This window comes from Pimephales promelas, chromosome 25 (assembly GCF_988280905.1).
Source record: "Pimephales promelas chromosome 25, fPimPro1.hap1.1, whole genome shotgun sequence".
Lineage (NCBI taxonomy): Eukaryota > Metazoa > Chordata > Actinopteri > Cypriniformes > Leuciscidae > Pimephales > Pimephales promelas.
This window is the reverse complement of record NC_142793.1, coordinates 25828278-25855609: the sequence shown is the minus strand read 5'-3', so window position 1 is coordinate 25855609 and position 27332 is coordinate 25828278. Positions and strand designations below refer to the sequence as shown.

General features: G+C 37.4%; 1 protein-coding gene across 1 annotated transcript; it reads left to right on the top strand.

Moving 5' to 3' along the window:
- Nucleotides 1-540: 540 nt before the first annotated feature.
- morc2 (MORC family CW-type zinc finger 2) lies at nt 541-27113 on the top strand. Its single transcript, XM_039661924.2, has 27 exons — nt 541-681; nt 1626-1802; nt 2200-2253; nt 4441-4475; nt 4574-4642; nt 4729-4819; nt 5925-6033; nt 6115-6274; nt 6364-6475; nt 7751-7876; nt 8007-8086; nt 9161-9243; nt 10129-10214; nt 10365-10505; nt 11727-11881; nt 11971-12099; nt 16250-16355; nt 16439-16571; nt 16658-16744; nt 18760-19041; nt 19131-19415; nt 21422-21485; nt 21570-21708; nt 23540-23716; nt 23787-23880; nt 23961-24149; nt 26411-27113. Exons 2-27 carry the CDS (start codon nt 1735-1737, stop codon nt 26477-26479), a joined length of 3123 nt encoding a protein of 1040 aa, XP_039517858.2. The 5' UTR covers nt 541-681; nt 1626-1734; the 3' UTR covers nt 26480-27113.
- Nucleotides 27114-27332: the final 219 nt, after the last annotated feature.

Here is a 27332-nt window from a genome sequence, read left to right as displayed (position 1 = left end):
ACACATTAAAAAGCAAAGAATACAGCGCTTTGAAATCAATATAAGAGATCAAACAGCTTATTTTATGTTCAGAAAACACGGCAGACATTTTGTCCCCTTCGTCCATTACATACAACGTTCATCCCCTAACCATTGGCTAAAAAGCCTACACGTTTTACACCTTTAAATAGAAAGATATACGTTACGCATTAGTAAAATCAACGTATCTGACCAATCGCGACTGAATTCATGCTAACCTGTTTTTAATATCACATAAAAGCTGTCTTATCATTATTACCTTTTATATGATTTTAAAACCAATCGCAGTAGACCAGCTTATCGATTAGTCGTGTTGTGCTTTAGCACGATTCCCTCCCCGCGTTTTTCCACACCACATTCCTTCATGGACCAGCACACTTACTTCCTGCTTCACGTTGACTGACGGCGACCTCAACTAATCAGGCGCGTCTAATGAGCCAGCGGGTAATGTGATTGGCTGAGCGCGGCGAGGAGGGCGGGGCAAGCTGTCTCGGTGCTCGTGTGTGTTGTTCGAGGGAAAACGCTTGCTGGAGCGATTCGAGGCCTTGCATCTACTTTCTATGAACAAAAAAGGAATAAACACGTTTTGTTTCGTAGTTGTCCTCATGCAGCCGGCAGAAATCGTTGGATAAAAACAAACGGAGTTCGCGGAGTGGTTAAATGGTTTGCATTATTGAACTCACATTTACTGCTTGTGTTACTGTAACGTTACAAAGGCTGTTGGTTTGGTAAATGTAGACGGTAGTGTCTGGGCAGGCCGCAGTTATCTGACCAGTTCTTCTGTGCATGCTTTATTGCGTGAGGCAGGAGTTAAATGTGATGGATTTAGATGGTGATTTGAGTGTTTGGCGAATGAAAGTGTTAGCCTTTGAGTCTCTGCATTTGCATGGATCTCATGGGCCCGGGCAGCATGGGATGGCCTCGCGTGTGTTTCTGTGAATTTAATCGGTTCAAGGACGCAGTAAAAAACCCCACTCATGAGCTCACCTGTCTGGGTCATTATTTAGCCCAGGAGGGGGAAATGTGCATTGTGCATTATCATTTTATATAGCAAAAGTCTGTAAAGGTTCAATAAATGCATTATGCATGCTGTTTTGGTAACGTTACATAGTTTCCTGTTAATGTTAATTTGCAAAAAAAGTTAAACCTTTAATATGACTAGGTGGAAAAAAGCACACAGAATGGCACATGCTATAGTTTTCAGCGTCTTCAACATGTACTAAACTCAAATTTTAGGTTATTCCTGCAATAACATGCTTAACTATTTTTGCAGTATGCATACATTTGGCAGAATGCAGTATAATCCCATACAAATGCATTGCAAATATATTGTCATCCCACAATCAAGCCATTTTCAGTTGAAATTGAACTAAAAATGCAATCTAACATTAATTTCCAAAAAAAAAATAATGGGAAAGAATCACACTACTGTTTGAAATGTTCGTATTGTTGCATATTGCCCATTTTCACTAATTAAAAAAAGTTGAAATCCCATAGATCCCCGTAAACGGTGTTAATGTCCGAGTTTGCAAACGGGTGATATCACAGTTTTGCGTTGGGTCTATGGCTAGTTTGTCCTGACATGCTTGGTTTTGTTTGTTTTCCAGGTGTTGAACAATCACACATGATTCTCCTGAAATGGGAAGAATGTAGAGACGAGACGTGAATACAATCAGCTAGTTTTCTTTTTTTTTTTATTTGTTTTATTTTGAGACGATGGCCTACCCAAGTTATAGCTCACTAAACCGAGCTCAGCTCACCTTTGAATATCTGCACACAAACTCGTAAGTACCAATTTGAGTTACTGTTACACATTTTCAGGCAAGCAACAAAACAAAAAGCTGACATCGGACTGCTAAAAGCTTGTGCGCCCTGACTCAATCAGCCAATCAGATTGCAACTTGTGGAAGTCTTTTTGTGTGCCGACATGCATTGCATTGCACTTTCAGTCATTTACTGATTCAGTGAAAGTTACTGCAGCATTGATGAGCAAAGTAATGCGCCCATTAATAATGGGATGTATGTTGTTGTGAATAGGAGGCTAAGGAACGATTTTGAATGGGGATGTTGCTCTCAAATTATTTTTATATTGGGTATTTATCACCATAAAGGACAAAAGTAACAGTGGCCGCGAAAAAGGTCATTTCTTCTGTTGTTGATCGATTGTATTATTGCCAACAGGACGACCCACGAGTTTCTTTTTGGAGCTTTGGCTGAACTCGTGGACAACTCAAGGTACAAACACAATTTTGTTTTTAAAAATAAATATTTCTGATACTAAGGCGCTGTTAAATTGTGTTTCGGTCAATCGAATCACAAGTGGACGACGGTAAATACAGTTGTTATGTTTTGAGTTTGTCCACTTTCGGCACTTCCAGAGGTAGTCGAAAACACATTCGACCGGATTGCTTTCGTAGTGTAAACGCTCATGTGATTGAATGTGTTCAAACTGACACAGAAGACCGTCTCCTGATCTAATGAGTAACGTTATGAGAAGAGCTCCAGCCAGACGAGGTTTAAACGCAAATAAAAATGTACCAATCACAATGTTCTCTCTCCATTCCTGACCTCTAACACACACTCACTGCGTTCTGAGTGTGTGTCTGTCAGAGCAGAAACTAAAGCTGATGCTCTCCGTGTGTTTTCTGTCATCTCCGGTCACGTTCATATGTAAAGTACACAAGCTTATTTCGTCCATTAGATCGAAAGATCTGAGAAAAAAAAAAGTAATTTTCTCTCGAAGAAGAAGAAATCAGGACAGAAGTGTTTGAAAGTGGACTAAAGAGACGGATTGTAAACGGACTCGACTACTTGTGATCCGATCGACCAAAACACTTCTTAAAGGGGTCATGAACTGGCTTTTTAATTTTATTATATTGTTATCTGAGGTCAACTTATGCATTTGCATTCAAAAACATCCAAATGAACAAGTAATCGGCTATTTTCTACCAAGTTGTGAGCCTAGCTGGGAAACGCTGGGTTTTTATGGGCGTGTCGCACTGAAGACTTGGAAGTAAACGCCCACTGCTGTGAGTGGAGAACAGTTTTGCATATTATAATGAGTTTCAACTCACCCGTCGGTTCACAAGTTGTAAAATGGCAACCGGAATGATTCGCCCATACATGTTCGACCCAGAGTCCGTGTGTTGCACCATTCCTGTCAGATCCAATATAGACGGCACAGCACCGTTCTTTACTCTTAGGCCATGTCCACACTAATACGTTTTCGTTTGAAAATGTATATTTTTCTCTCCGTTTTGGCCTTCCGTCCACACTGAGACGGCGTTTTAAGTCAACAAAAACGTATCGTTTGGAAAACGCTCTCCAAAGTGGATAAATTTGAAAACGCCGTTTTCGCGTTGTAGCGTGGACAATGAAAACGGAAGGTATTTCAAAACGATGATGTAAGTTTAGTCATGTGATCCATGTAGTACCAATAGATATTCATGTTTATCGGTATTGTGCCTGTTATGTGTTATTCATTTTTACACTGTTGCTAAAATATGTTACTTAATATGTGCTATTCTTCATAGCACAGTACTGCAAAGATAACAGATAATGTAGTCTACTCACATTTGCTGTCCTGCGGCAAAACAGGAGAGCAGTTGCGTTTTAGGCCAAACATATGGTGACTGAATGCGACCTGGACGCATCCGTGATGGTGAGATATTTTGCTAAATAAAATTATCCTGTTATTGTGCGATGACATTATTATTTATTTTCCCATCTGTATCGTCTCAGTGAGCTTTTGTGAAGTTTCACGCATGCGCAGTAAAGTATATTTAGAAGTTTCTCATCCACACTGAAACGTCGGAAAACACCTGAAAACGCTAGTGTGGACGGAGAGCGTTTTTAAACGAAAACCCCGTTTTCAAATGTATCCAGATTAATGTGGACGTAGCCTTAATCGCTCTGCAAATCCAGTCTTGTTTACAAAACAATCCGAACAGACGGACAATATTTTACATCATCAGCTAGAACGTCATTAATAATAAAGTTTATCCATGCAGTCCTATTGGAGTCCAGAGGAAGCTTATGCAGCGACTGTCTTCTTCCACAATATTCTATATCACTCGGTAGATCGATCCGGTTTGTCATCACGAGGTAGGCATCTATGTTATTTAGCTATGCGGTGGGCGGGGCTAAACCGGCCGTGTTGAAGTAGGTGTCGATATTCCTCTGTGGGGGTGGGGTTTTATCCTCTTTGTCGTCACAGTTCCCCACGTTTGCGGAGCTTTTATTGGACAAACAAGGACGTTTTAAGTTCTGAAACTTACAGGATATTCTTATAATATGATGACCTCTTAGATGTCAAAAACTTGAAAATTTTGATTTCTCAGTTCATCACCCCTTTAATGCCAGCTGTAAACAGGGCTTCTATCAACTGTTGAAGTGAACATCTACTCCGTTTCTTTTCTACAGAGATGCCAATGCCACACGGATAGACATCTACACAGGTTAGATACAAGTGTTTTAAAAAAGAAATGTCAATATTTGCTAAAATCCGTATTATAACAAAATAGATTGTTAATATTCGTTTGTTACCACCAATCAGAAAAGAGACCAGATCTGAGGGGCGGGTTTATGCTGTGTTTCCTTGACGATGGCACTGGAATGGACCCCAGTGAGTAAAGCATAGAAAACCCAACCCTTCACACCACAACACGCATGCGTTTTCACAACAATGACGACAACAACTGTTTTGAACAGGTGAAGCCACTCACGTCATCCAGTTCGGCAAATCGAGCAAACGTTTCCCAGAGTCTACACACATCGGCCAGTATGGAAACGGATTGAAGTCGTAAGTATCGTTACACTTTTCTCGGAAACCGATGATGAACTGCCGTTATCTGGTAATTAAGTTGGCTTGAGAAAGCCAACTTACTGAAATCCTATTTAAACTTATTATTATTATTACTCAGAAATTCCAAGATAGCAAACTGACATTGAATCAACGTGGAAATATGACATCGAAACAACGTTGATCTGACATTGTCTTGCTCATCAAATTAACGTTGAACCAACGTCAGACGCGTCATTCTTTCAAAACTAACGGAAAATCAACTTGAAATCAACGTTGTTTCAACGTTATGAAAGCAAACCAATTTTCGATTTTCATTTAGCTTTGAAGAATGCCGCGTCTGACGTTGGTTCAACGTTAATTCGATGAGCAAAATCAACTTTGTTTCGATGTCATGAGAGACGTCGTTTCCACGTTGATTCAATGTCAGTTTGCTGTCTGGGTTACTATATCTAACTCGTCCTAGAGCTTTAACTCTACGAACTCCAAACTCGGGTCAGACCTTCAGACTGTTCTGACTTGGTGTGCTATATCTTTTTACACTGATTCGACTTTCAGATTTCTTAAAAATTAGCTAATCATGCTAACATCATGTTAGCTACATTCTAAGCATGTTAGCTACATGCTAGCACGATGTTGGCTACATTTTAACCATGTTAGCTTCTTGCTAAAAACATGTTAGCATGATACTATCAACATGCTAATTGTGCTAGGATGATGCTAGCAACATGCTAATCATCTTAACTACATGTTAATCATGTTAGCATCAAGCTAGCTACATGCTAATCATGTTAGCTTCTTGTCAAAAACATCATCTTTCTTTCTAACTAGATAAGTTAACTAGAGATTAGTTAACTTATCTATCTGTCTGTCTTTCTTTCTACCTAATCTTTCTTTCATTGAAACTAACCTTTCTATCTATTATTATCTATCTTTCAAACTATTCTTTCTTTCTAACTAATCCATCTATCAAACTTCAAACTACTTTAAACTTCTTCAAACTCTCCGGGCTGGCTTTCTCAAGCCAACTTAAAGTTTGTTTCATCAAACTTTTTTCCTAGTTTATGTTGTTTTTTTAACACGTAGACGTCCTGGTCTCTTTTAGGGGTTCCATGCGTATAGGGAAGGACTTCATTCTTTTCACCAAAAAAGACGACAAACTAACGTGTTTGTTTTTGTCGCGAACGTTTCACGAAGAGGAGGGTCTGGATGAGGTAAGAAGTTCACGCGGACGCAAAAAACGCTCGTTCTAAGTGAAGTGCGGATCTCTGAGTGCTTTTGGCCTGTTCTCGTAGGTGATCGTCCCATTGCCCAGTTGGGACGTGAAGACCCAGCAGCCTCTGACTCAAGACACTGAGAAGTACGCTACCGAGACCGAACTCATCTTTAAGTATTCTCCTTTTAAGAACGAAGAGCAGCTATTTCGGCAGTTCAAGAAGATCGAGGGACCCAGCGGTTGGTTTTTACAGCACTTTGTCTGAACTCTGAAGTTACGCAGATTGTGTCTGGTGAGGCCGTTAAATCTGAGTGTTGTGTGTTCGTAGGTACACTGGTTGTAGTTTATAATCTGAAGTTGATGGATAACCGAGAGCCGGAGCTGGACGTGGAGACGGACCACCAGGACATTATGATGGCCGGGACGCCCGTAGAGGGAGTGTGAGTCCGCTCGCTAGTTTTCATAACCAGGGTTGTCTAATCCTGTCCAGTTTCTGCAGATCTTACCTACAACTCTTATGAAAACACGATAATTGAGGTTAAACAATCGTTCAGCACACCTTTCCTCCATAAAAGACCAAACTTAAAGTCCCCCTATGGTTAAAATCTTGTTTTTGATGTTTTTAATGTGCTTCAAGACAAACCATGTGTAAGTTCATCAGTCGAGTATTTTCTCCTTAAAACTGAATGAACCAAAAACACGGTGTGAAATCGCTGGTGTTTCTGACGTCACAAACGACCTCGTAACCAATCAGATCAACGTGTGACCGTCAACCAGTGGATCCCAGTGAGTAGAGGCGTGGCTAATTTGCATATTCATAGAACCACGTATACTAAATGAGGCAAGGGTGTCGAGTTACATTGAACATATTTTAAAGGAGTAGTTCACTTTTTAAAAAAAACTTTTGCTGATAATTTACTCGCCCCCGTGTCATCCAAGATGTCCATGTCTTTCTTTCTTCAGTCGAAAAGAAATGAAGGTTTTTGATGAAAACATTCCAGGATTTTCTCCATATAATGGACTTCAATGGGGTCCAAACGGTTCAAGGTCCAAATGAGAGTTTCAGTGCAGCTTCAAATGGCTTTAAACGACACCAGACGATGAATAAGGGTCTTATCAAGCGAAACCATCGCTCATTTAATAAATAAATAAATAAAAAAGTGATCGTCAACCAGTGGATCCCAGTGAGTGGAGGCGTGGCTAATTTGCATATTCATAGAACCGCGTATACTCACTTTAAAAAAAAAAATTTGCTGATAATTTACTCACCCCCATGTCATCCAAGATGTCCATGTCTTTCTTTCTTCAGTCGAAAAGAAATGAAGGTTAAAATGAACGAGTCATTTGGTTCATTCAACGAACAAAATGAAAAAAGATTCGTTCATTTGAGTTCGAACAGGAGAGTCACGAACTCGCATCACAGAACAGAGCAAGGCGAGCATTTGAGCTTATAAAACGTATACTTTTTTATTTATTTTTGAAATGAGCGATCGTTTCGCTTGATAAGACCCTTATTCATCATCTAGAATCGTTTAAAGCCCTTTGAAGCTGCACTGAAACTCTCATTTGGACCTTGAACCGTTTGGACCCCATTGAAGTCCATTATACTGATTAAAAACTGAAAACTACTTTTGCCATTTGCGAGACTGTCCTCTTTTCCCGAGCCATGACCGCGTCCATATTCTCCTCTTTCTCAAATGTGTCGTCATAAACAGAAAGCCAGAGAGGAGGTCCTTCCGTGCGTATGCTGCTGTCCTGTACATCGACCCCAGGATGAGGATCTTCATTCAGAGTCACAAAGTTCGAACCAAGCGATTGTCCTGTTGCCTGTATAACCCAAGGTAAACATCAGCTTCACACATATACACTGCCTCAGGGATTCAAATCAAACCTCTTAATGTTGTGAAAAGGACTAGTTTATAGTGGAGCTACAATCCTACATACACAACAGCCTGTTCTTTTGACTTCTAGGATGTACAAATACACATCGACGCGCTTTAAAACCCGTGCGGAGCAGGAGGTCAAGAAAGCAGATCACCTCTCGAAGCTCGGTGAGTTCACACTGGTGTTGTGTGTGGTTGTTAAGGGAAGTTGGCTTCGGGCTTAGTGTGTCATGAAGGCATTTCCTCTATCTGGCCATTTCTGCTTTTAATCTCCACAAACACTGAATCACGGGTGTTGACAGATGCTTTAAAAAGTACACAGGAAATGGTTATGTTTGTAAAGGCTTCCTTTGATGAATATTCGAACCGAGGAGGAAATATAAATGGGTTTCAGACTGGATTCTTAGAGCCAGACCGATATTATGGGTTTCAGATATAATGGGTTTCAGAGCCAGACCGATATTATCGGCCGATATTAGGCATTTTCCAAACTATGGGTATCGGCAGTTATAATGGCCGATAAATGAATATTTCAAAAATAAAATAAAAACGGACGAAACGCTTGAACCATGTCATGAGTGTTGGAGTTGTATAGTTTGTCCACCAGAGGGCGCTCTACACCGTTCCGTAGAGTTGGTCACGAGACATAAATTGCTTGAATAACAATTAAAAGATCATCCCCATCAGTTCTCTAAACTCAAATAAGCAGGACAAAATTTGTGACTATCATGTGCAGTTTAAAAAAAATAAATAAATAAATAAATAAAATATCGGCCGGATTTCAAAACCCAAAAATATTTGTATCGGTATCAGCCTTCAAAATCCTTTATCGGTCGGGCTCTAAAGTGAATTAGACATTGTGCTGTACAATCAAATTTCTGTCCTTGTTTTTCGCTCTGTTACCGGTAGGCGTGGCCTCCTAGGGCAGCGAAGCAAGTGCATTCTGGGAATTGTTGTCTTTCATCCACATAAGCCACAAATACATTTTCTGTTTTTTTCTAAGTCTATAAAGTGCCAAATTCAAAAATAATTTCACATTTCTGCTACAGAAATGAGCCATTGTAGATACACGTTCATCTTTCCAGAGGTGAAGTCTCCCTTAAACATGCGGAGCTGTCATCATCATCACTCATAAATCACAATAACTGATCAAATAAGGCTTCGGCGGGACAAATTTGTTTGGAAAAACACTGTATTAATAAATGGCACCTGACTTGTGTGTATGTTTGGCTTCCTCTCTAGCTGAGGAGAAGGCACGGGAATCCGAGAGTAAAGCTCGTGCCCTGGAGTTAAAGCTTGGTGATGACTTATCCAAAGAAGCCAGAGTAAGACACATACACACACTATTCACACCCAGAACAGAATTTATCAATTTATTTCTATTTATTAAATACATTTTAATTTAGAAGCTCAAATTGCACTTATGAGTTTGTCGGATATGCAGGATTTTAATAGACCATTTCACAAGATGTAAACAACACTGGTCCAGAAGCACTTCCTGTTTCAGTTTGTAACTGTTTTCTTTATTTCACATGTAAAGAAAACTACGGAGGTGTATTGCATTTACTTGAAGGAAAAAAATCTACTCTGTTTTTCTGAATTAACGAGTTAATTTTTCATGAGAAAAAAAATTTGCTCTGTTTTTCTGAATTAACGAGTTAATTTTTCATGAGAAAAAAAATTTGCTCTGTTTTTCTGAATTAACGAGTTAGTTTTTCTTGAGAAAAAAAAGTTTTTGCTCTGTTTTTCTGAATTAATGAGTTAGTTTTTCATGAGAAAATTTATTTTTGCTGTTTTTCTGAATTAACTCATTAATTCAGAAAAACAGAGCAAAAAAAAAATTCCATTAAAAATTAACTCATTAATTCAGAAAAACAGAGCAAAAAAAATTTTCTCATGAAAAATTAACTCGTTAATTCAGAAAAACAGAGCAAAAAAAAAAAATTTCTCATGAAAAATTAACTCGTTAATTCAGAAAAACAGAGTAGATTTTTTTTCTTGAAGTGAATGCAATACGCCTCCGTAGAAAACATCTTAAAGATGTTTGTTTAACTTTTTGATTCAGTTTTAAATGTTCTGTTGGTTGTATTTTATCCCAGCTTTTATGTAGTGTTAAAAAACTGAAACAGGAAGTGCTTCTGGACCAGTGTTGTTTACATCTTGTGAAATGGTCTATACATTTGTTTCATATTCTCATCATGTGATTTCAGGCCGCACTGAGAAAGGCACAGGATTCAGCTGTGGCGTTGCGTGCCGAAGCTACTAGAAAACAAGCCATCCATGCTTCCAAACAAAAGTAACACACACCCATCCACTCCTACAAATACACTTGATAGTTATCACATTTGACTTTAGTCTAATATATCCTCGAAAACACACTATTGTGTAGATTTATGTGTATAACGGTAACAAAACACAGTTTCAAATCAGCATTTTGTGATTTCAGAGCTCTGAAAGAACCCAAGGAGCTGAACTTTATATTTGGCGTGAACATCGAGAGACGAGACCAGGATGGGATGTTCGTCTATAACTGCAGCCGCCTCATTAAGATGTATGAGAAGACGGGACCACAGCTGGAGGGAGGAATGTGAGTGACGATCTCACACACACACTGCATTATAAAGGCTGATGTGTTACAATTAGGGATGCACCGATTTGAACAAAACAATTATTGGCCGATTGTCTCTCGTTTGAACTTTTTAAATCAGCAAAGTTAAAAAAAATAAACATGCATGAAGTTATACTCCAGTGTTAAATTAACTCTCCTGGGAGACTCAAGAGTGTTAAAGTTAATGAGCTAATTAAGTGATTAATTGAATGATGATTGACCATCATTGAAGACACCTGATGTTAATAAGCAGAATTACTGAAGAGCCAGACCGATATTAGGCATTTTCCAAAATATCGGTATCGGCAGTCATAATGGCCGATAAATGAATATTTCAAAAATAAAATAAAAACGGGCGAAACACGCTTCAATCATCTCTCCTTGGCCTGTTATATTGAAAATGTATGTTTTACAATTTGCAGTATGATGTCATCTATTGCTCATCATAGACTAGCTAACCACAAAGCTAGCTAATGCCACTATCATCAGTGGAAGACCGCTAACGTTAACATTAATGAGCTTGGAAACCACAATGAACTTTTTCTGCATAAATAAAGTAATGATTACTGTATTTATAACTCGCATATCTCTAGTTACAGTCCCTGCAGTGTAAAATGTAAGTTATACTTGCGAGGAGTGAACATTTAGACATAGAGAAAAAGTATCAAACGTATCTTGTGCAGAAAAGTTAGCTTTTCTTTTACACGTGTGTGAAATCCAACAATATTTAATAAAAAGAAAATATCGGCCGATATATCGGAATATCGGATTTTAAAACCCAAAAATATTTGTATCGGTATCGCCCTTCAAAATCCTTTATCGGTCGGGCTCTATGATCATTGTTTGCTTTGGTTGGCCTCTTGACCCCTCAACTATAAACATTAGATTTAGTTTGGCTGTTGCATAAATGCATATATTATTATTACATTGAGACGTAGCTAAATTCTACTGTACAACAGTAAAATATTTCTAACTAAAACTGAACTTCAGGACTCATGACTGGATTGGTCCGCGTTTTATATCATACATATTAATCCTCATGAAAGTTTCTTGTTTGATTAACATTAAAACGCAGAACATTAAAATTAATTTTAGTTTATACTGTATATGTATAGATGATATATATGCTATAGCTGATGTGCCGGTTGTAAATTGATCAGGATCTGTGTGTGTGTGTGTGTGTGTGTGTGTGTGTATCAGGGCCTGTGGAGGTGTTGTAGGAGTGGTGGATGTTCCCTATCTAGTGCTCGAGCCAACGCACAACAAGCAGGACTTTGCAGACGCTAAAGAATACAGACACTTACTGAGAGCCATGGGAGAATATCTCGCCCAGTACTGGAAGGACATCGGTATAGGTCCGTCTGTGTGTTTGTTGAGAACGTGCGCAGGCATATGTACTTTTTAATAATGTTTGTAATAAATGTAACAATGTTTCCCTCAACAGCTCAGAAGGGTATAGTGAAATTCTGGGATGAATTTGGCTATTTGTCGGCCAACTGGAACGCCGTCCCATCAAATGAAATCCGGTTTCGCCGACGGAGAGCCATGGAGATACCGGTCACTATCCAGTGTGGTACGAACATAAGCTCACTCTCAGCACTTCACATGCCAGAAACACATTTATACCCTAAAAACATATTTTGATTTGATCCTAACTCCTAAGCCAGAGTATTAAGCTTTTGTTCGGAGTGAATGTTGCTTTTAAGTATTGTATGCTAAACAATTAAACTCTTAACACAAATTCTAGACTTCGTTAAAGGTGGAATTTGAGTCATGTGGGTTGGTTAGAGTGCCGAAGTGAGTTAGCATTTTAGCATTACGCTTCCCTCGCTCTAAACTAAAGCCTATGGGATTTTTGAATGGGTTTTTGCTAAATGGCCTGAAATAAGATCTGTGGTGAACAAAGCCTCTAAATATTTTCACGTTTTGATCTATGACATAGAACACACAGTTATAAGCTGCTTGTGGTTTTTTAAACTTTATTTATTAAAATTCTTATATAGGCTTCAAAATGTATACATTTTGGATTAACTTGTAAAGATTATCTTGCTAGACAAAACGTGTAAGAGTCACAACTCTTTGTTGAACACAGATCTTATTTTTTGCGATTTTCCAAAAGTCTATGGGGAAAATGCATTGCTTTTCGACCGAGGGAACCCACGCGCCGCTAGCTTCCGAGTTGTCCTACAAAGTGACGTCATCACTTCGGCACTCTATTATGACTTGGGCAGGTAAAAAAACACCTGAAAAACCCTAGAAGTCACTTAGCAATGTCCTAAGAAACTACATCCTCAAATAGCGGACCACCAGACATGATGACAGTAGCATCACTTTACCTTTTCTACAGTTTATAGTAACCAGCTTATTACTCAGTTTATCATTTATGGTAATTAGAAATCAACTTATGGTCATCTTTTTGCTGCTATATCCTCTAATATTTACATCTAGAGCCAAATGCGCTTCATTCGAGCCATCAATGTGTCGGAGGAAACGATCCTCGAGAGACGAAAGATGGCGTTTCATAAAATAATTTAATAAAAACGTCACGCTCATCTGCATACATGAGGAGCAAAAGGACACTAATAAACATTCAACTCTGGTCACAAATAGAAATGGAAATAAAAGAAAGTGTACAGAAGTCAGTAGAGCGCTTATCTCTTCTCCTCACCCTTCACATATATTACAGACACACTCTCTACTAGGGCTGCACGATTAATCGAATTTTAATCACAATCACGATTTTGGCTTCCAACGATCAAATTCGCGTGATCGAGCGATATTTAAAATTCCATTCACAGAACGCTCTGTATATCAAAGGTGTCTGAGACGGTCAGTGCGCGTGAGAGACCGATTAGTAAATTGGTACATACATACTACATAGTAATATACAATTATTATATAAGAGGCATGAAAGTTCGATTAATGGACTCCAATAATCAGTAGGCTAATACAAACATCTTATTCTGAACTATTGTTTAATAAATAGAAATAATTCGACCACATAAACTTTCATATTGAGGATTAAATGTAAGATTTCACAACTGATCACCGACGCATTTTACATTTCTTAAGTGTCAAATAACAATGACTCTGAATTTCATCCATTAATCGAACTCCCATAGTGCATAGTTCTGCCTTGACATGTTCTCATTTGTACGGAGGCGTATTGCATTCACTTGAAGAAAAAAAATCTATTCTGTTTTTCTGAATTAACGAGTTAATTTTTAATGAGAAAAAAATGTTCTCTGTTTTTCTGAATTAAAGGTGCATTGCGCAACTTTTCATATTAAAAATAGCCGTTTTCTAACCCATACATGCTTAAACAATCGCCTGATGGGCTGAATGAGCCCTTCTTTGATCACTGCGATCGCCTCTATAATTCTGTACAGTGAAATATATAAGAGGGATTCGGGCTCGAATCTGAGACTGGGCGTGACGTCATGCGCGTTCACGCTCGCCTGGCTATGTCTGGCAGGTTCTATTCGCCGCCGTTCTGCGTATCAGAGATGACAACTCGAGCGACACAACTCTAGTCAGCTTACCACAAAAGTAGACGATGGATTCAAAGGGGCTGTTTACACCTGGTCACTTCATGTGTTTTCTGTGATCGGATAGCTATTCGATCGTGAAAAGACAAGGGTGTAAATGCCCTCCGAAATGCATTCGAGACGGATTTGAATCCGATCGCTCTTGAGGACGTGATCTGGGCCGCATTCCAGACGAAACTGGACAAGTGTAAATGCATCTGGTTGTTGAAACCAAGCTATAGGTTATGTCATGTTATTTTAGTCATATATGACGACGCGCATCACCTCAGATGAGCAGCTGAGCTGAGCCCATTCATCAAGTCAGCGCCGCAATCTATCGCAAATCAAAGTGAAAGTAAGTCGCAGACGCTTAACACTACCATCTTCATTAAAAGTAAAGAAATGAAATGATCTTACCAGGTCTGTTGCCGATCTCTCTTATTGCTGTCTTTGCTGATTTTGAAATTAGCCGATGATTAATAAAATCCAGCTCATATCTGTTGCTTTCGGTGACGTGCACTTCATTTAATCTGTATATGGCGCGGAAAGAGACCGGCTTGTAGCTCATTACAAACCCCAACGCAAACTCCACGTGAGACAGAAAATAAAACTTCAGTCTGTCCAGTGCCAGGCGTCGGAATAAGACGAGAGTCAGCATCGGGAAGCTTTCAACAAACGGAGAGATCTCCGGTCGGCTCTAGGGCTCAAACGGGTCCTATACAAAGTGATAACTGAACGTGTTTCCATAATAATTCAATCATAAGTGGCTACAGTAAGCACAGGGAGATAGATGGAAACAAAAACCGAAGTTTTCTACTACCCCCGTTTCCCCCTCTCACACACATTAGTGTGTAATTTACTCGAATGACTTTCCTTTCATATATTTTAAATGACTTGCAGAATTATTACTGTATTGCCTCATTATGACTGTAACAAAAGATGTGTGCCGCACAGTGTGCTCCTTAGGTTATGAACAGCTCGTGCAAACGTACATGTGTGTGTGTGTGTGTGTGTTCCTCCATGAACGCGCACAGCTCTGGTTGCAGTTTCGCTCGTCGCCAGAGGGGGCGTAGTTCTGCAAAAACCCAGAGACTTGCGTTTAGCTCCTTTAATGAGTTAATTTTTAATAAGAAAAAATTTTTTCTCTGTTTTTCTGAATTAATGAGTTAATTTTTCATGAGAAAATAAGTTTTGCTCTGTTTTTCTGAATTAATTAGTTAATTTTTCGTGAGGAAAAAAAAGTTTTTGCTCTGTTTTTCTGAATTAACGAGTTAATTCAGAAAAACAGAGCAACAAAAAAAAATTCCATGAAAAATTAACTCATTAATTCAGAAAAACAGAGCAAAATATTTTTTTTCTCATGAAAAATTAACTCATTAAGTCAGAAAAACAGAGTAGATTTTTTTTCTTCAAGTGGATGCAAGACGCCTCCGTACAATTGGTTACGTTCTGTTATGGAATATTTGTTTTTTAATGATTGTATATTTTGGCCGTTTTATTCACATCCATTACAATGCAAGTTTATATATTGCTTCCTAAAATATTTTTACACAATATAAAATGTAAAATAGTGCCCTGTTGAAGTTTTGCTACATTTTTTATTGTTTTCTTTATTTTTTAAAGAGATGCACTGAATTTTGGTAAATGAGAGCGTTTTATTTTAATGCACATAGTTGTCCATTAGCAGCAGGAATGTCGCACAATATGGATGTGAAAGCAGTTATAATTAGCCTATGTGACAATAACATTTGATTAGGTTAAAATCAACAAATAATCGTGATCTCAATATTGATCAAAATAATCGCAATTATCATTTTGGCCCAAATCGTGCAGCCCTACTCTCTAGACACACACACACGCAGTTCTCACTGTACCTCAAATTACTGTACATGCTCTATAAGTGACTATTACACATGCGCATTGAAAATAGATTGATAAAGACTGCCGAAAATAGCAAATGCAATTATTTTTATTTGGACAATTCTCAGACTCTGCTTTGGCTCAGAGGGCCCAATATCCTCATCTCTGATGACTATTTGTGTGTAGGATGTTTCTTTTCTTTTACTAATTACTACTGATGATGCCCAGATGAAAATGTATAACTATTTCAAAAAAAGCTGATCGCAAGAAAATATAGAGCCTAGGCCTCTTGGAACGTGAAGTCTAATATCTTCAATTGTTTTTATCTTCCTGTAGATAAGTGTTTGAAATGGCGGACGTTGCCGTTTCAGATGGATGCTGTGGACAAGCGGTACCCCGACAGCTGGGTGTGTCTCATGAACCCGGACGGGACCCAGGACAGGTTAGGGAACTGGACGCCAGAAGCGGTCTGACCGTTTAAGACTGTGTGTCTCATTGTTTTGTTTGTTGTCCTGTTGGGTTTAGGTGTGATGCGTCTGAGCAGAAGCAGAATTTGCCCGTCGGCGTTTTGAAAAAAGACATCAAGTCGGCGGAGGACAAACAGAAAGATCTGTCGGATAAGATCCGTCAGCAGCAGGAGAAGCTGGAGTCCCTGCAGGTCTGTCCGTCAGCTGCGCTCTCTTCTCTTCTGAGCTCTTCTCTGTCTGTTCTGGTCACATTTATGCTTTATTTCTCCTAATTCAGAAAACCACAACAATAAAATCAGCAACAGATATAAAACGGCTGCCTCTAGATGTCAGTACAAAACCTACAGAAGAGCGCACGCCTCAGGTACAGTATGTGTGTATCTTGATGTTTGTGGATGAATCGCACACAAATAAGTTGTATTTCATTTCTTTTTTTATCTGCACTATCTTTACTGCAATTAAGCACATTTTTCATAGTACTTACTGATTTTTGATGTATAAATAGCGGTACTTGATTTACTCATTTTAAATAATATATATTTGTGTTCACATTATAGCATTATAACTGTTTGGAAGCTTGTTTCCGCCACAGAATAAAACATTTTCAAAAGATAATTGCTACTTTTTTATCTCACAATTGCGAGTTTACATCTCACGATTTTGACTTTATTTCTCATAATTGTGAGATATAAACTGTCAATTGCGTGTTATAAAGTCATAATTGTGAGATATAAACTGTCAATTGCGTGTTATAAAGTCATAATTGTGAGCTATAAACTGTCAATTGCGTGTTATAAAGTCATAATTGTGAGATATAAACTGTCAATTGCGTGTTATAAAGTCATAATTGTGAGATATAAACTGTCAATTGCGTGTTATAAAGTCATAATTGTGAGATATAAACTGTCAATTGCGTGTTATAAAGTCATAATTGTGAGATATAAACTGTCAATTGCGTGTTATAAAGGGATAATTGTGAGATATAAACTGTCAATTGCGTGTTATAAAGTCATAATTGTGAGATATAAACTCAATTGCGTGTTATAAAGTCATAATTGTGAAATATAAACTGTCAATTGCGTGTTATAAAGTCATAATTGTGAGATATAAACTGTCAATTGCGTGTTATAAAGTCATAATTGTGAGATATAAACTGTCAATTGCGTGTTATAAAGTCATAATTGTGAGATATAAACTCAATTGCGTGTTATAAAGTCATAATTGTGAGATATAAACTGTCAATTGCGTGTTATAGTCATAATTGTGAGATATAAACTGTCAATTGCGTGTTATAAAGTCATAATTGTGAGATATAAACTGTCAATTGCGTGTTATAGTCATAATTGTGAGATATAAACTGTCAATTGCGTGTTATAAAGTCATAATTGTGAGATATAAACTGTCAATTGCGTGTTATAAAGGGATAATTGTGAGATATAAACTCAATTGCGTGTTATAAAGTCATAATTGTGAGATATAAACTGTCAATTGCGTGTTATAGTCATAATTGTGAGATATAAACTGTCAATTGCGTGTTATAAAGTCATAATTGTGAGATATAAACTGTCAATTGCGTGTTATAGTCATAATTGTGAGATATAAACTGTCAATTGCGTGTTATAAAGTCATAATTGTGAGATATAAACTGTCAATTGCGTGTTATAAAGGGATAATTGTGAGATATAAACTGTCAATTGCGTGTTATAAAGTCATAATTGTGAGATATAAACTGTCAATTGCGTGTTATAAAGTCATAATTGTGAGATATAAACTCAATTGCGTGTTATAAAGTCATAATTGTGAGATATAAACTGTCAATTGCGTGTTATAAAGTCATAATTGTGAGATATAAACTCAATTGCGTGTTATAAAGTCATAATTGTGAAATATAAACTGTCAATTGCGTGTTATAAAGTCATAATTGTGAGATATAAACTGTCAATTGCGTGTTATAAAGTCATAATTGTGAGATATAAACTGTCAATTGCGTGTTATAAAGGGATAATTGTGAGATATAAACTCAATTGCGTGTTATAAAGTCATAATTGTGAAATATAAACTGTCAATTGCGTGTTATAAAGTCATAATTGTGAGATATAAACTGTCAATTGCGTGTTATAAAGTCATAATTGTGAGATATAAACGGTCAATTCTGATTTTTATCACGTAATTCTGAGAAAAAGTCAGAATTGTGAGAGAAAAGGTCGCAATTACCTTTTTTAAAATTATTTTTCAGTGGCGGAAAACAAGCTTCCATTATAACTTGGAATATGCTTAACTCATAAAATAATGATCCTAAAAATAAAATAAAGGGTTAATTTGAGCTGGATATGTTTTTGATAGGTTTCTTGTTCTCTTTATTTTATTTAACCCTTATAGCCGACCCGCTCGTCCCAGCGTGCAGCACCCCGCCCACGTTCACCCCCTCTCCCAGCAGTGGTCAGAAAAGCTGTCAGTCAACCGCAGATAAGCAAAACTCCGCCCCCTAAACCAGCGCCTCCTTCACGGCCCACGCGGACCCCACCAGCACCTCCACCCAAAGCCAAGCCGTCACCTGCAGCGAAGGCAACAAAACCCGCCCCCAAACCTGTAGCCCCGCCCCCAACCCCGCCCACAAAAACGCCGGCTCGCAAAAGTGCCATGCAGAGCCGCGCTGCTACAGTAAGTCGTTTTACATATATACTCGAACTTTAAATATCTTGTGTTTTCACAGCGACCGTGCTTAAAATATCGTAACTGTTTTATGCTAGCCATCGTCCGCCAAGACTGCTAGCAAACAAGCTCCACCCACCAGGAAAGCAAACGTAAAGAAGGGTAAAGTCCAAGAAGAAGAGGAGGAGGATGATGAGGAAGAAGAAAGTGAAGAGGAAGAGGAAGAAGAAGAGGATGAAGACGACAGTGCGTCAGAAGAGGATGAACCTCAACCCAAAAAATCTAAGATGGCGGTGGCGTCTGTTCAGGCTCGAGGGAAAGCTGCAGTGGAAAAGAAACCAGTGGCAGCGGCAGCGGCGCCAGTCAAACAGACCAACACTGAGGTACAGGTCACATGCACACCCTTAAAGGGATAGTTCACCCTAAAATAAAAGCTCTCAGAAATTGCTCTCCCTCATGTTGTTCCAACCCCGTAAGTAGGGATGTCACGATTCACTCGCAACCGCTTGAAAATTCAAGTCGGTTGAAATGCTAAACGAATCGCGCTACGCGTTTTAAACAGCACGGGCGTTTACTGACGTTGTGAACCTCGCTTTAGTGGCATAATAGCAGCGAGCACACACTAGCGAGTGTTTTCACTTCATTCATGGAACTTCCAGAGGAGTGAACTGAAATCGCTCGGTTTGCGTGGCATAGACTGGTGTGCACGCGCCGTCGAACACACTGCGACGGCAAACTTAGAGGTTGACTCGTTCAAATCGGAGGTGTGGCGTAGAGCCAGACTGATATTATCGGCCGATATTAGGCATTTTCCAAACTATCGGTATCGGCAGTTATGATGGCCGATAAATGAATATTTCAACAATAAAATAAAAACGGACTAAACGCTTGAACCATGTCATGAGTGTTGGAGTTGTGTAGTTTGTCCACCAGAGGGCGCTCTACACCGTTCCTGTTGGCAACACTCGTTGAGTTGGTCACGATACAATTAAAAGAACATCCCCATCAGTTCTCTAAACTCAAATAAGCATGAACAAAAAAAATATATAAATAAATAAAATATCAGCCGATATATCGGATTTTAAAACCCAAAAATATTTATATCGGTATCGGCCTTCAAAATCCTTTATCGGTCGGGCTCTAGTGTGGCGGCATTTTGACTTTCCGTAGACTAATAATAATCACCACCGTGAGAAGCACCAGTCACCTCCGTTTTCACGTAAAAGGCATTAATACGTCAAGTGCGAGAGCCGCGGAGATCACAAGGTGCATCAGTGTTTCCGTGGCAACCAGGTGTTGTATTTATTTTACCATCTCTTTCTCCAAATGTGTACATGGATTTAAAAAAATATCTATTTTTTTTCTAAATTTTTCTAAATGGTTTTTTTTACTCTTGCTAGTGTAATGATACAAAAAAATTATAACAATCTTATCATTTTAATGTCGCTTTTTTTTTTTTTTAAATATATTTTTAAATTAAAAATAAATGTGCAGCCTTTTTTTCTGAGAAATAATAAAAGGGAAACTTTTTCATTTAGATCTTAATTGTTAAAAAAATCCTGAGAAAATTGCGAGAACACTTTCTGTGTGCAAAAAAACACAAAAATAACGACTATATTCAACTCTTCATTTCCTTCTCTTGGCCTTGAGATTTGACGCAGTGTACCAGCGCAGCGCTTCTGTGTCGTGCGTCACACACAGGCTCACTATTGGCCGACGCTGGTCATGTGTGTGTTATAAGTCGTTATTTTTGTTAGTTTGTTTGCGCAAAAAAGTATTCTAATCCCTTGATAAACTCAAGGTTGAGCCACTGTAGTCACTCGGACTATTTTAACGATATCTTTAATTACTTTCTGGGCTGGCAAGTTTCAATCCCTTAGAAGCCTATGGAGGAGTGATCCAGCTCTCAGATTTAATCAAATATATCTTACAGTAGGGATGGGCAACGATTAATCGCGATTAATCGCATTCAAAATAAAAGTTTATGTTTACATAATATATGTGTGTGTGGTGTGTATAATTAATTTGTATATAAATATATAAATACCCATACATGCATGTATATATTTAAGAAATATTTGCATGTATATACTTTATATATATTTATACATAATTAATATTATATAAAAATATAAATATTTGATATATTAATAACACATTTTTCTTAAATATACACATACATGTGTGGGTATTTATATATACAAATTTATTATACACACTACACACACATATATTATGTAAACACAAACTTTTATTTTGAATGCGATTATCGTTGCCCATCCCTATCTTACAGGGTTGAAAAATTACTGACAGAATTTTAATTTTAAGGTGAACTATCCCTTTAATTGACACTCAACACAGTTTTAACTCATCTGCATTTCTCTCTTAGGTTATCACGAATAGCACTAATGAAGAAGTGAAGAAAGATACGACAAAAAACAATGCACAGAAAGGTAATATTTATGTATATCATTTGGGATAGTAAAGAGATGCGTGGAATTGTGTGGTCGAGATCTAATCAGTGGTGTGTGTTGTAGATAAAGGCATGCAGGTCGAGGCGAAGGTGAACGGCGAGTGGTTCACGGGTCGTGTAACAGCGGTAGAGACGGGAAAGGACAACGTACGCTGGAAGGTCAAGTTCGACTACGTTCCCATGAACACTCCAAGAGATCGCTGGTACGTGCACAATCATACACCAGTCACCACATTTATGACAAAGGATTTACTACTAAACAGGGCAAAATGAGTGTTAAATAATGACGCAAATGCCAGTTAATAAACTACAATAAGTGACCTATTTAAATAGTCTCCTGTAAATTGTGCGTGCAACCGCTAGGAGGTTCCCTTTCAGACTATTGGACTTTAATGGTCTGCAATGATGTTTTTAAACTTGGCATCGACTAGTTTTAAACCACTTATTGTAACACACACACATATATACAGTAGCGCACTCATCACGTGAAGATTGCACACAGAATCGGTCAGTAGCGCAGAAATATGTTCTGTGATTTATCACTTCTATCATATATTTCTTAGTAAGACTAAAATGACATGAATTGTGGGGTTGCGGGTATCGCACATCATTTTACTCATACACTGATCATCTAAGTCGCCTTTCATAAATGGCTTGTGAATACCAAATTTAGTTATTTTTCGTGGTTTAAAAGTGCTTAAACAGTTAAATACACGCAAAGTTGTCAAATATCAAATATCTGTGTTCTGTAGTATCTTACCCGAATACAACTGTTAGAACCATGTTTCATTTGTCTCTTTATTCTATTTAATTTATTTGTGCTATCGTTTGCAATTTTTAAAAATTTGTTATCAATTCTATAGTTTTTTAGTTTTTTTTCATATTTACCTCAAACCCCCGTTAATTTGCGACCCTGCTTCCGTTTCATTGCAACTTTAAAATTCGAATTTCTTTTGTACATCAAATGTTTGTTTGTTTGTTTATTTTATTACTGTTTAAAGTTACTTTGCAAATTTAGTTTAAAGTTTCAAATAAAGCCTCCATGTGAATAAAAATGTCAAAAAAAAAAATGATGAGATGATAAATTAAAAAAATATTATTTTTAGATATAAAAAAATTCTATAGCTAGTTTTCCATCTAATACGTTTTTGTTTTTGTTTTTTTGTGAAAAAGGTTTAGCGCATCAAAATGAAATAGCTGATGAAATTGGCAATTATTAATTATTTTTTTTGTTCATATTTACCCCCCGTTAATTTCCGACCCTGCTTCCGTTTCATCGCAACTTTAAAATTCGAATTTCTTTTGTACATCAAATGTTTGTTTGTTTATTTTATTACGGTTTAAATTTACTGTGCAAATTTAGTTTAAAGTTTCAAATAAAGCCTCCATGTGAATAAAAATGTAAAAAAAAAAATGATGAGATGATAAATTAAAAAAAATATTATTTTTAGATATAAAAAAATTCTATAGCTAGTTTTCCATCCAATACGTTTTTGTTTTTGTTTTTTTGTGAAAAAGGTTTAGCGCATCAAAATGAAATAGCTGATGAAATTGGCAATTATTAATTATTTTTTTTGTTCATATTTACCCCCCGTTAATTTCCGACCCTGCTTCCGTTTCATCGCAACTTTAAAATTCGAATTTCTTTTGTACATCAAATGTTTGTTTGTTTATTTTATTACGGTTTAAATTTACTGTGCAAATTTAGTTTAAAGTTTCAAATAAAGCCTCCATGTGAATAAAAATGTAAAAAAAAAAATGATGAGATGATAAATTAAAAAAAATATTATTTTTAGATATAAAAAAATTCTATAGCTAGTTTTCCATCCAATACGTTTTTGTTTGTTTTTTTTAGCGAAAAAAGGTTTAGCGCATCAAAATGTTTACCGATATAGCTGATGAAATGATTATTTTTTTTATTTTTATTTTTTTTTTCATATTTACCCCAAACCCCCGTTAATTTCCGACCCTGCGTCCGTTTCATCGCAACTTTAAAATTCGAGTTGTTTTTATACATCAAATGTTTGTTTTCAGGGTGTTTAAGGGCAGCGATGATGTCCGTCTCATGCGTCCAGCCTCTCCAGAGTCACGAAGTCCAGACACCAATCAGGGTCCAGCACGGTCTGTGACTCCGCCCACCGCTGCCGAGCCGGACACGACTCAGAGCGGGCCGAGCAGAGAGACCACAGAAGGCCTCGTGACCATGATGAGGTGTGTTTCTGTTAATGATCTGTGTTTTTGGTGCGTTTCATCCCTAAATTAATGCTTTGTTTTTTCACAGGACGTTTATACGATATTTTTTCCCGCCGGATTTCCGAATCCCTAAAGATTCTGTGAACACTATGAGTGCTGAGGACCTTGTGGCCTTTCCCATTGTGAGTACAGAGCAGCGTTGAGATATTTATAGCAAGGCTAGATGATTTGAGTGCTTAAACGAGCGTCTTGTGCATTGCAGAAAGAGTATTTCCAGCAGTATGAGGCCGGACTCCAGAGTCTGTGTAACTCCTACCAGACGCGGGCCGAGTCTCGGGCGCGAGCCGTCGAGGAGAAGAGCAGCGGCGCGGAAGCCAAACTACGCGAATCTGAAGAGAAACTCCGCAAACTCAGAACCAACATCGTCGCTCTTCTGCAGAAAGTCCAGGAGGTCTGAAACGCACACACACACACACACACACACACACACCCTTACTTTATTGCATTGACATACAGGTGAAACTCGAAAAATTAGATTGTGCAAAACTTCATTTTATTTCAGTAATTCAACTTAAAAGGTGAAACTTGTATGTTATAGAGACTCATTACGTGAAAAGTGAGATATTTCAAGCCTTTATTTGTTATAATTGTGATGATTATGATTATGGCTTACAGATATGAAAACCCCAAATTCAAAGTTAGAATATTGTGAAGAGGTTTTCATTAGCTGTATACTAGTGGTCGACCAATATGTGTTTTTTGATGGCCGATGCCGATATGTGAGAAAGTAGGGTGGCCAATGGCTGACATAAAGCCATATCTATACATATATATCTATATATATATATTTATCTATATAGATATATATATATACACACAGGGAGAGACAAATATTGAGTACTGAGTATTGAGGTATATAGTGGTATTGAGACAAATTTCACAATTCGATTCGATTTTGATTCACAAGCTTGCAATTCGATTTCGATTCAATATCTATATTTTGGATATCAGTTACAATAAATGGCCATTTTTCTCAAGGGAATCAAATCTCTGAACTAATGCTGTAAACTATGGGAGTCTAGTTGTAGCCTATAGGCTTCATTAGCCTAATATGAAGGTAATAATGAACTGTTTTGTAGTTATACAAATACTTAAATTACACTTATTTATTTTTATAATAAGAAGATTATATGAAATATAAACATTTAAATGGTGGCTGTCATAAAAACTTGCCAGATTTATTCAAATATGCATTAAATATTGAAGAACATTAAGATTATAATGCATATGTAATATGGTGTATATATTTAGTAAAATGCTCCTCTCTAGAGTTATTTTTTCTAGCTGACTAACGAGTTTATGTGGGTTTTCTGAGGTAAATATGACGATACATTGATTACAAGCTGTTTAACTGACGTCTTTCCACGGTTGAAACGCTGATTGAGCGAATCAATGTGACATGATACGGATTTCGATAAGTTGTACTCTATCTTTAACACACTTTCAGATGCTCATTCATGTTTATTTGGCGCCAAAACGTTATTTATGTTTTTGAATTTCTAAAGAAAATGGACGTAATTTGAAAATTGAGACTTTGTTTCATATCAATAGTAACAAAGGACAAAGATTATTGCGATTTTCTTTTTTTTTTTTTTTTGGATGCGTGCAGCCGCGATACAATGATTGATTCATTCAAATGAAACAGGATGACTAATCGATTCTTGAGATTTAAGAGTCGATATCGGTTCGTAAAAATGAGAATCAATTAATATCAAGAAATCAATATTTATTACCCAGCCCTAATATATATATATATATATATATACACCTTTTTTGACTAACATTTGACAAGGTAACGCTAGTTTTTCAAACAGCACACAGTGAAAATAACATGAATATGACACAGTGGGCAACTGGATATAGCACAGCATATTTTGAAATAAAGGATCTAAATGATCGGATCGCGTCTTCTGAAGCTGATCTTCTGTTCGCGGTAACACTGTTGTGCCGGCAACAAATGCACACTTCACAAGAGACCACAGCTGGATTCGATTAAATCTGCAAGGTTTGTGAAATGAAACGCTAATTGGATATTTAGAGATTTGTTTAAATGATGTAGATGCGCATTTGCTGAATGTTGACGGTAAATGAGAGAGTATTTTAGGCTGATTGTTTGCCTTTTCTGTTACAAATAATATAAAAGCAAACGCATTACTTTTTCACATACCATTTACTTAATTTGATTAGCAGTTCTGAAGCCCCCAGTTGTGTCAAAGTATTAGATATGACTGACGGAGATCGTAAACTAATGAAGACGGAGAATGTGATCACTGATCTGGCGTTCCCTTCTCAGTGCCGCCCGTCAAAATAAAAGTCCCGCTTCCAACACATCGGCCAATCAGAAAAACTTGTTTAAATAAATTCCAAATATCAAATATATATTGGTCGGCTACTACTGTATACCATAATCGTTAAAATTGTAACAAATAAAGGCTTGTAATGTAATTAGACTATATAATATATTAGTTTCACCTTTGAAGTTGAATTTCTGAAATAAATGAACTTTTGCACGATAATTGAATTTTTCGAGTTTCTCCTGTACATAATAATATTATATTTTATTTTATTTATTTTTTGTCAAGGAGATGAGAATATTGAGCAGAATGTTTGGAAATCCCTGAAAGTGTTCATGTGTGTATTTTGTTTCCGCAGGATATTGAGATCAGCAGTGATGATGAGCTGGACGCCTACATTGAAGATTTGGTCACAAAGGGAGAGTGAAACCCTTCATCTCCTCTGTTTTACCTTCATTTCCACTCTCTACATTTGTGTTTCCGAGTTCTAGCGGAAGACTGGAGATGATTGCTGGTCGGCCGCGTATTCATCCCTATATACTGTGACAGAACTCTGTAATGCAGCAAAAGCATCATTGCCAACTTCAACGCATTTTTGGGTTCGAAACGCCACTCAGGCCGCCAGCGCCGCCTTGACTGACTGAACTTGTGGGCTTCAGGTGATGAGAGATTCAAAGGGTTCACTGAACCTGAGGTTTCACGATTTTGAGTTAAGGTTTTGAGTTCATGTTGGCTGTTTCTTAGGAAGAGTCCTCAGCTGTTCTCACAGCTCGCATCGACTCGGTTGTAAACAGTTGGAAATGATGAGTCTGAAAACTCGCTGCTTCGTGATCCGTATTGTCTCGAGTTTGAGTTTCTTCCTGATTCGGTTTTCATTTATTTGGATGTGATATTCAGTTTGTGTTGTTTTATTTTTAATCTTCCAGTTTCCGTTTTTTGGAATAAACACTGATCTGACGCTGGGAACCTCTTCAGTTACAGTATTTAGTCTTCATCTTTATATCTGAGAATATTTTATAAAAAGTTTTATTAAAACAGTCCAATAAAGTTTAGGATGCACATTTGGTGTAACGTTTCTGTTTGTTTGGGGGGGGGGGGGGGGGGATAACTTTATGACTAGTCTTGACTTGTAACCTTGTTTAGTTTATTAATTTGATGAATGCATTCAAAAATTAATTGAAATGGGGGGAAAAGTACGGTATATTAAATATACATGCTTGGTTTTAAGATGTAACGGTTGCATTTTGCATAGCTGCTGCTAGTACAGTGTAAATATATTG

Excerpts from the sequence above, each read along its gene's own strand:
- morc2 (XM_039661924.2), top strand. The coding sequence starts at position 1,735 with ATGGCCTACCCAAGTTATAGCTCACTAAACCGAGCTCAGCTCACCTTT. Across the intron at positions 1,803-2,199 it reads GAATATCTGCACACAAACTC|GACGACCCACGAGTTTCTTT; the intron begins GTAAGTACCAAT and ends TATTGCCAACAG. Across the intron at positions 16,356-16,438 it reads CCGGACGGGACCCAGGACAG|GTGTGATGCGTCTGAGCAGA; the intron begins GTTAGGGAACTG and ends TGTTGGGTTTAG.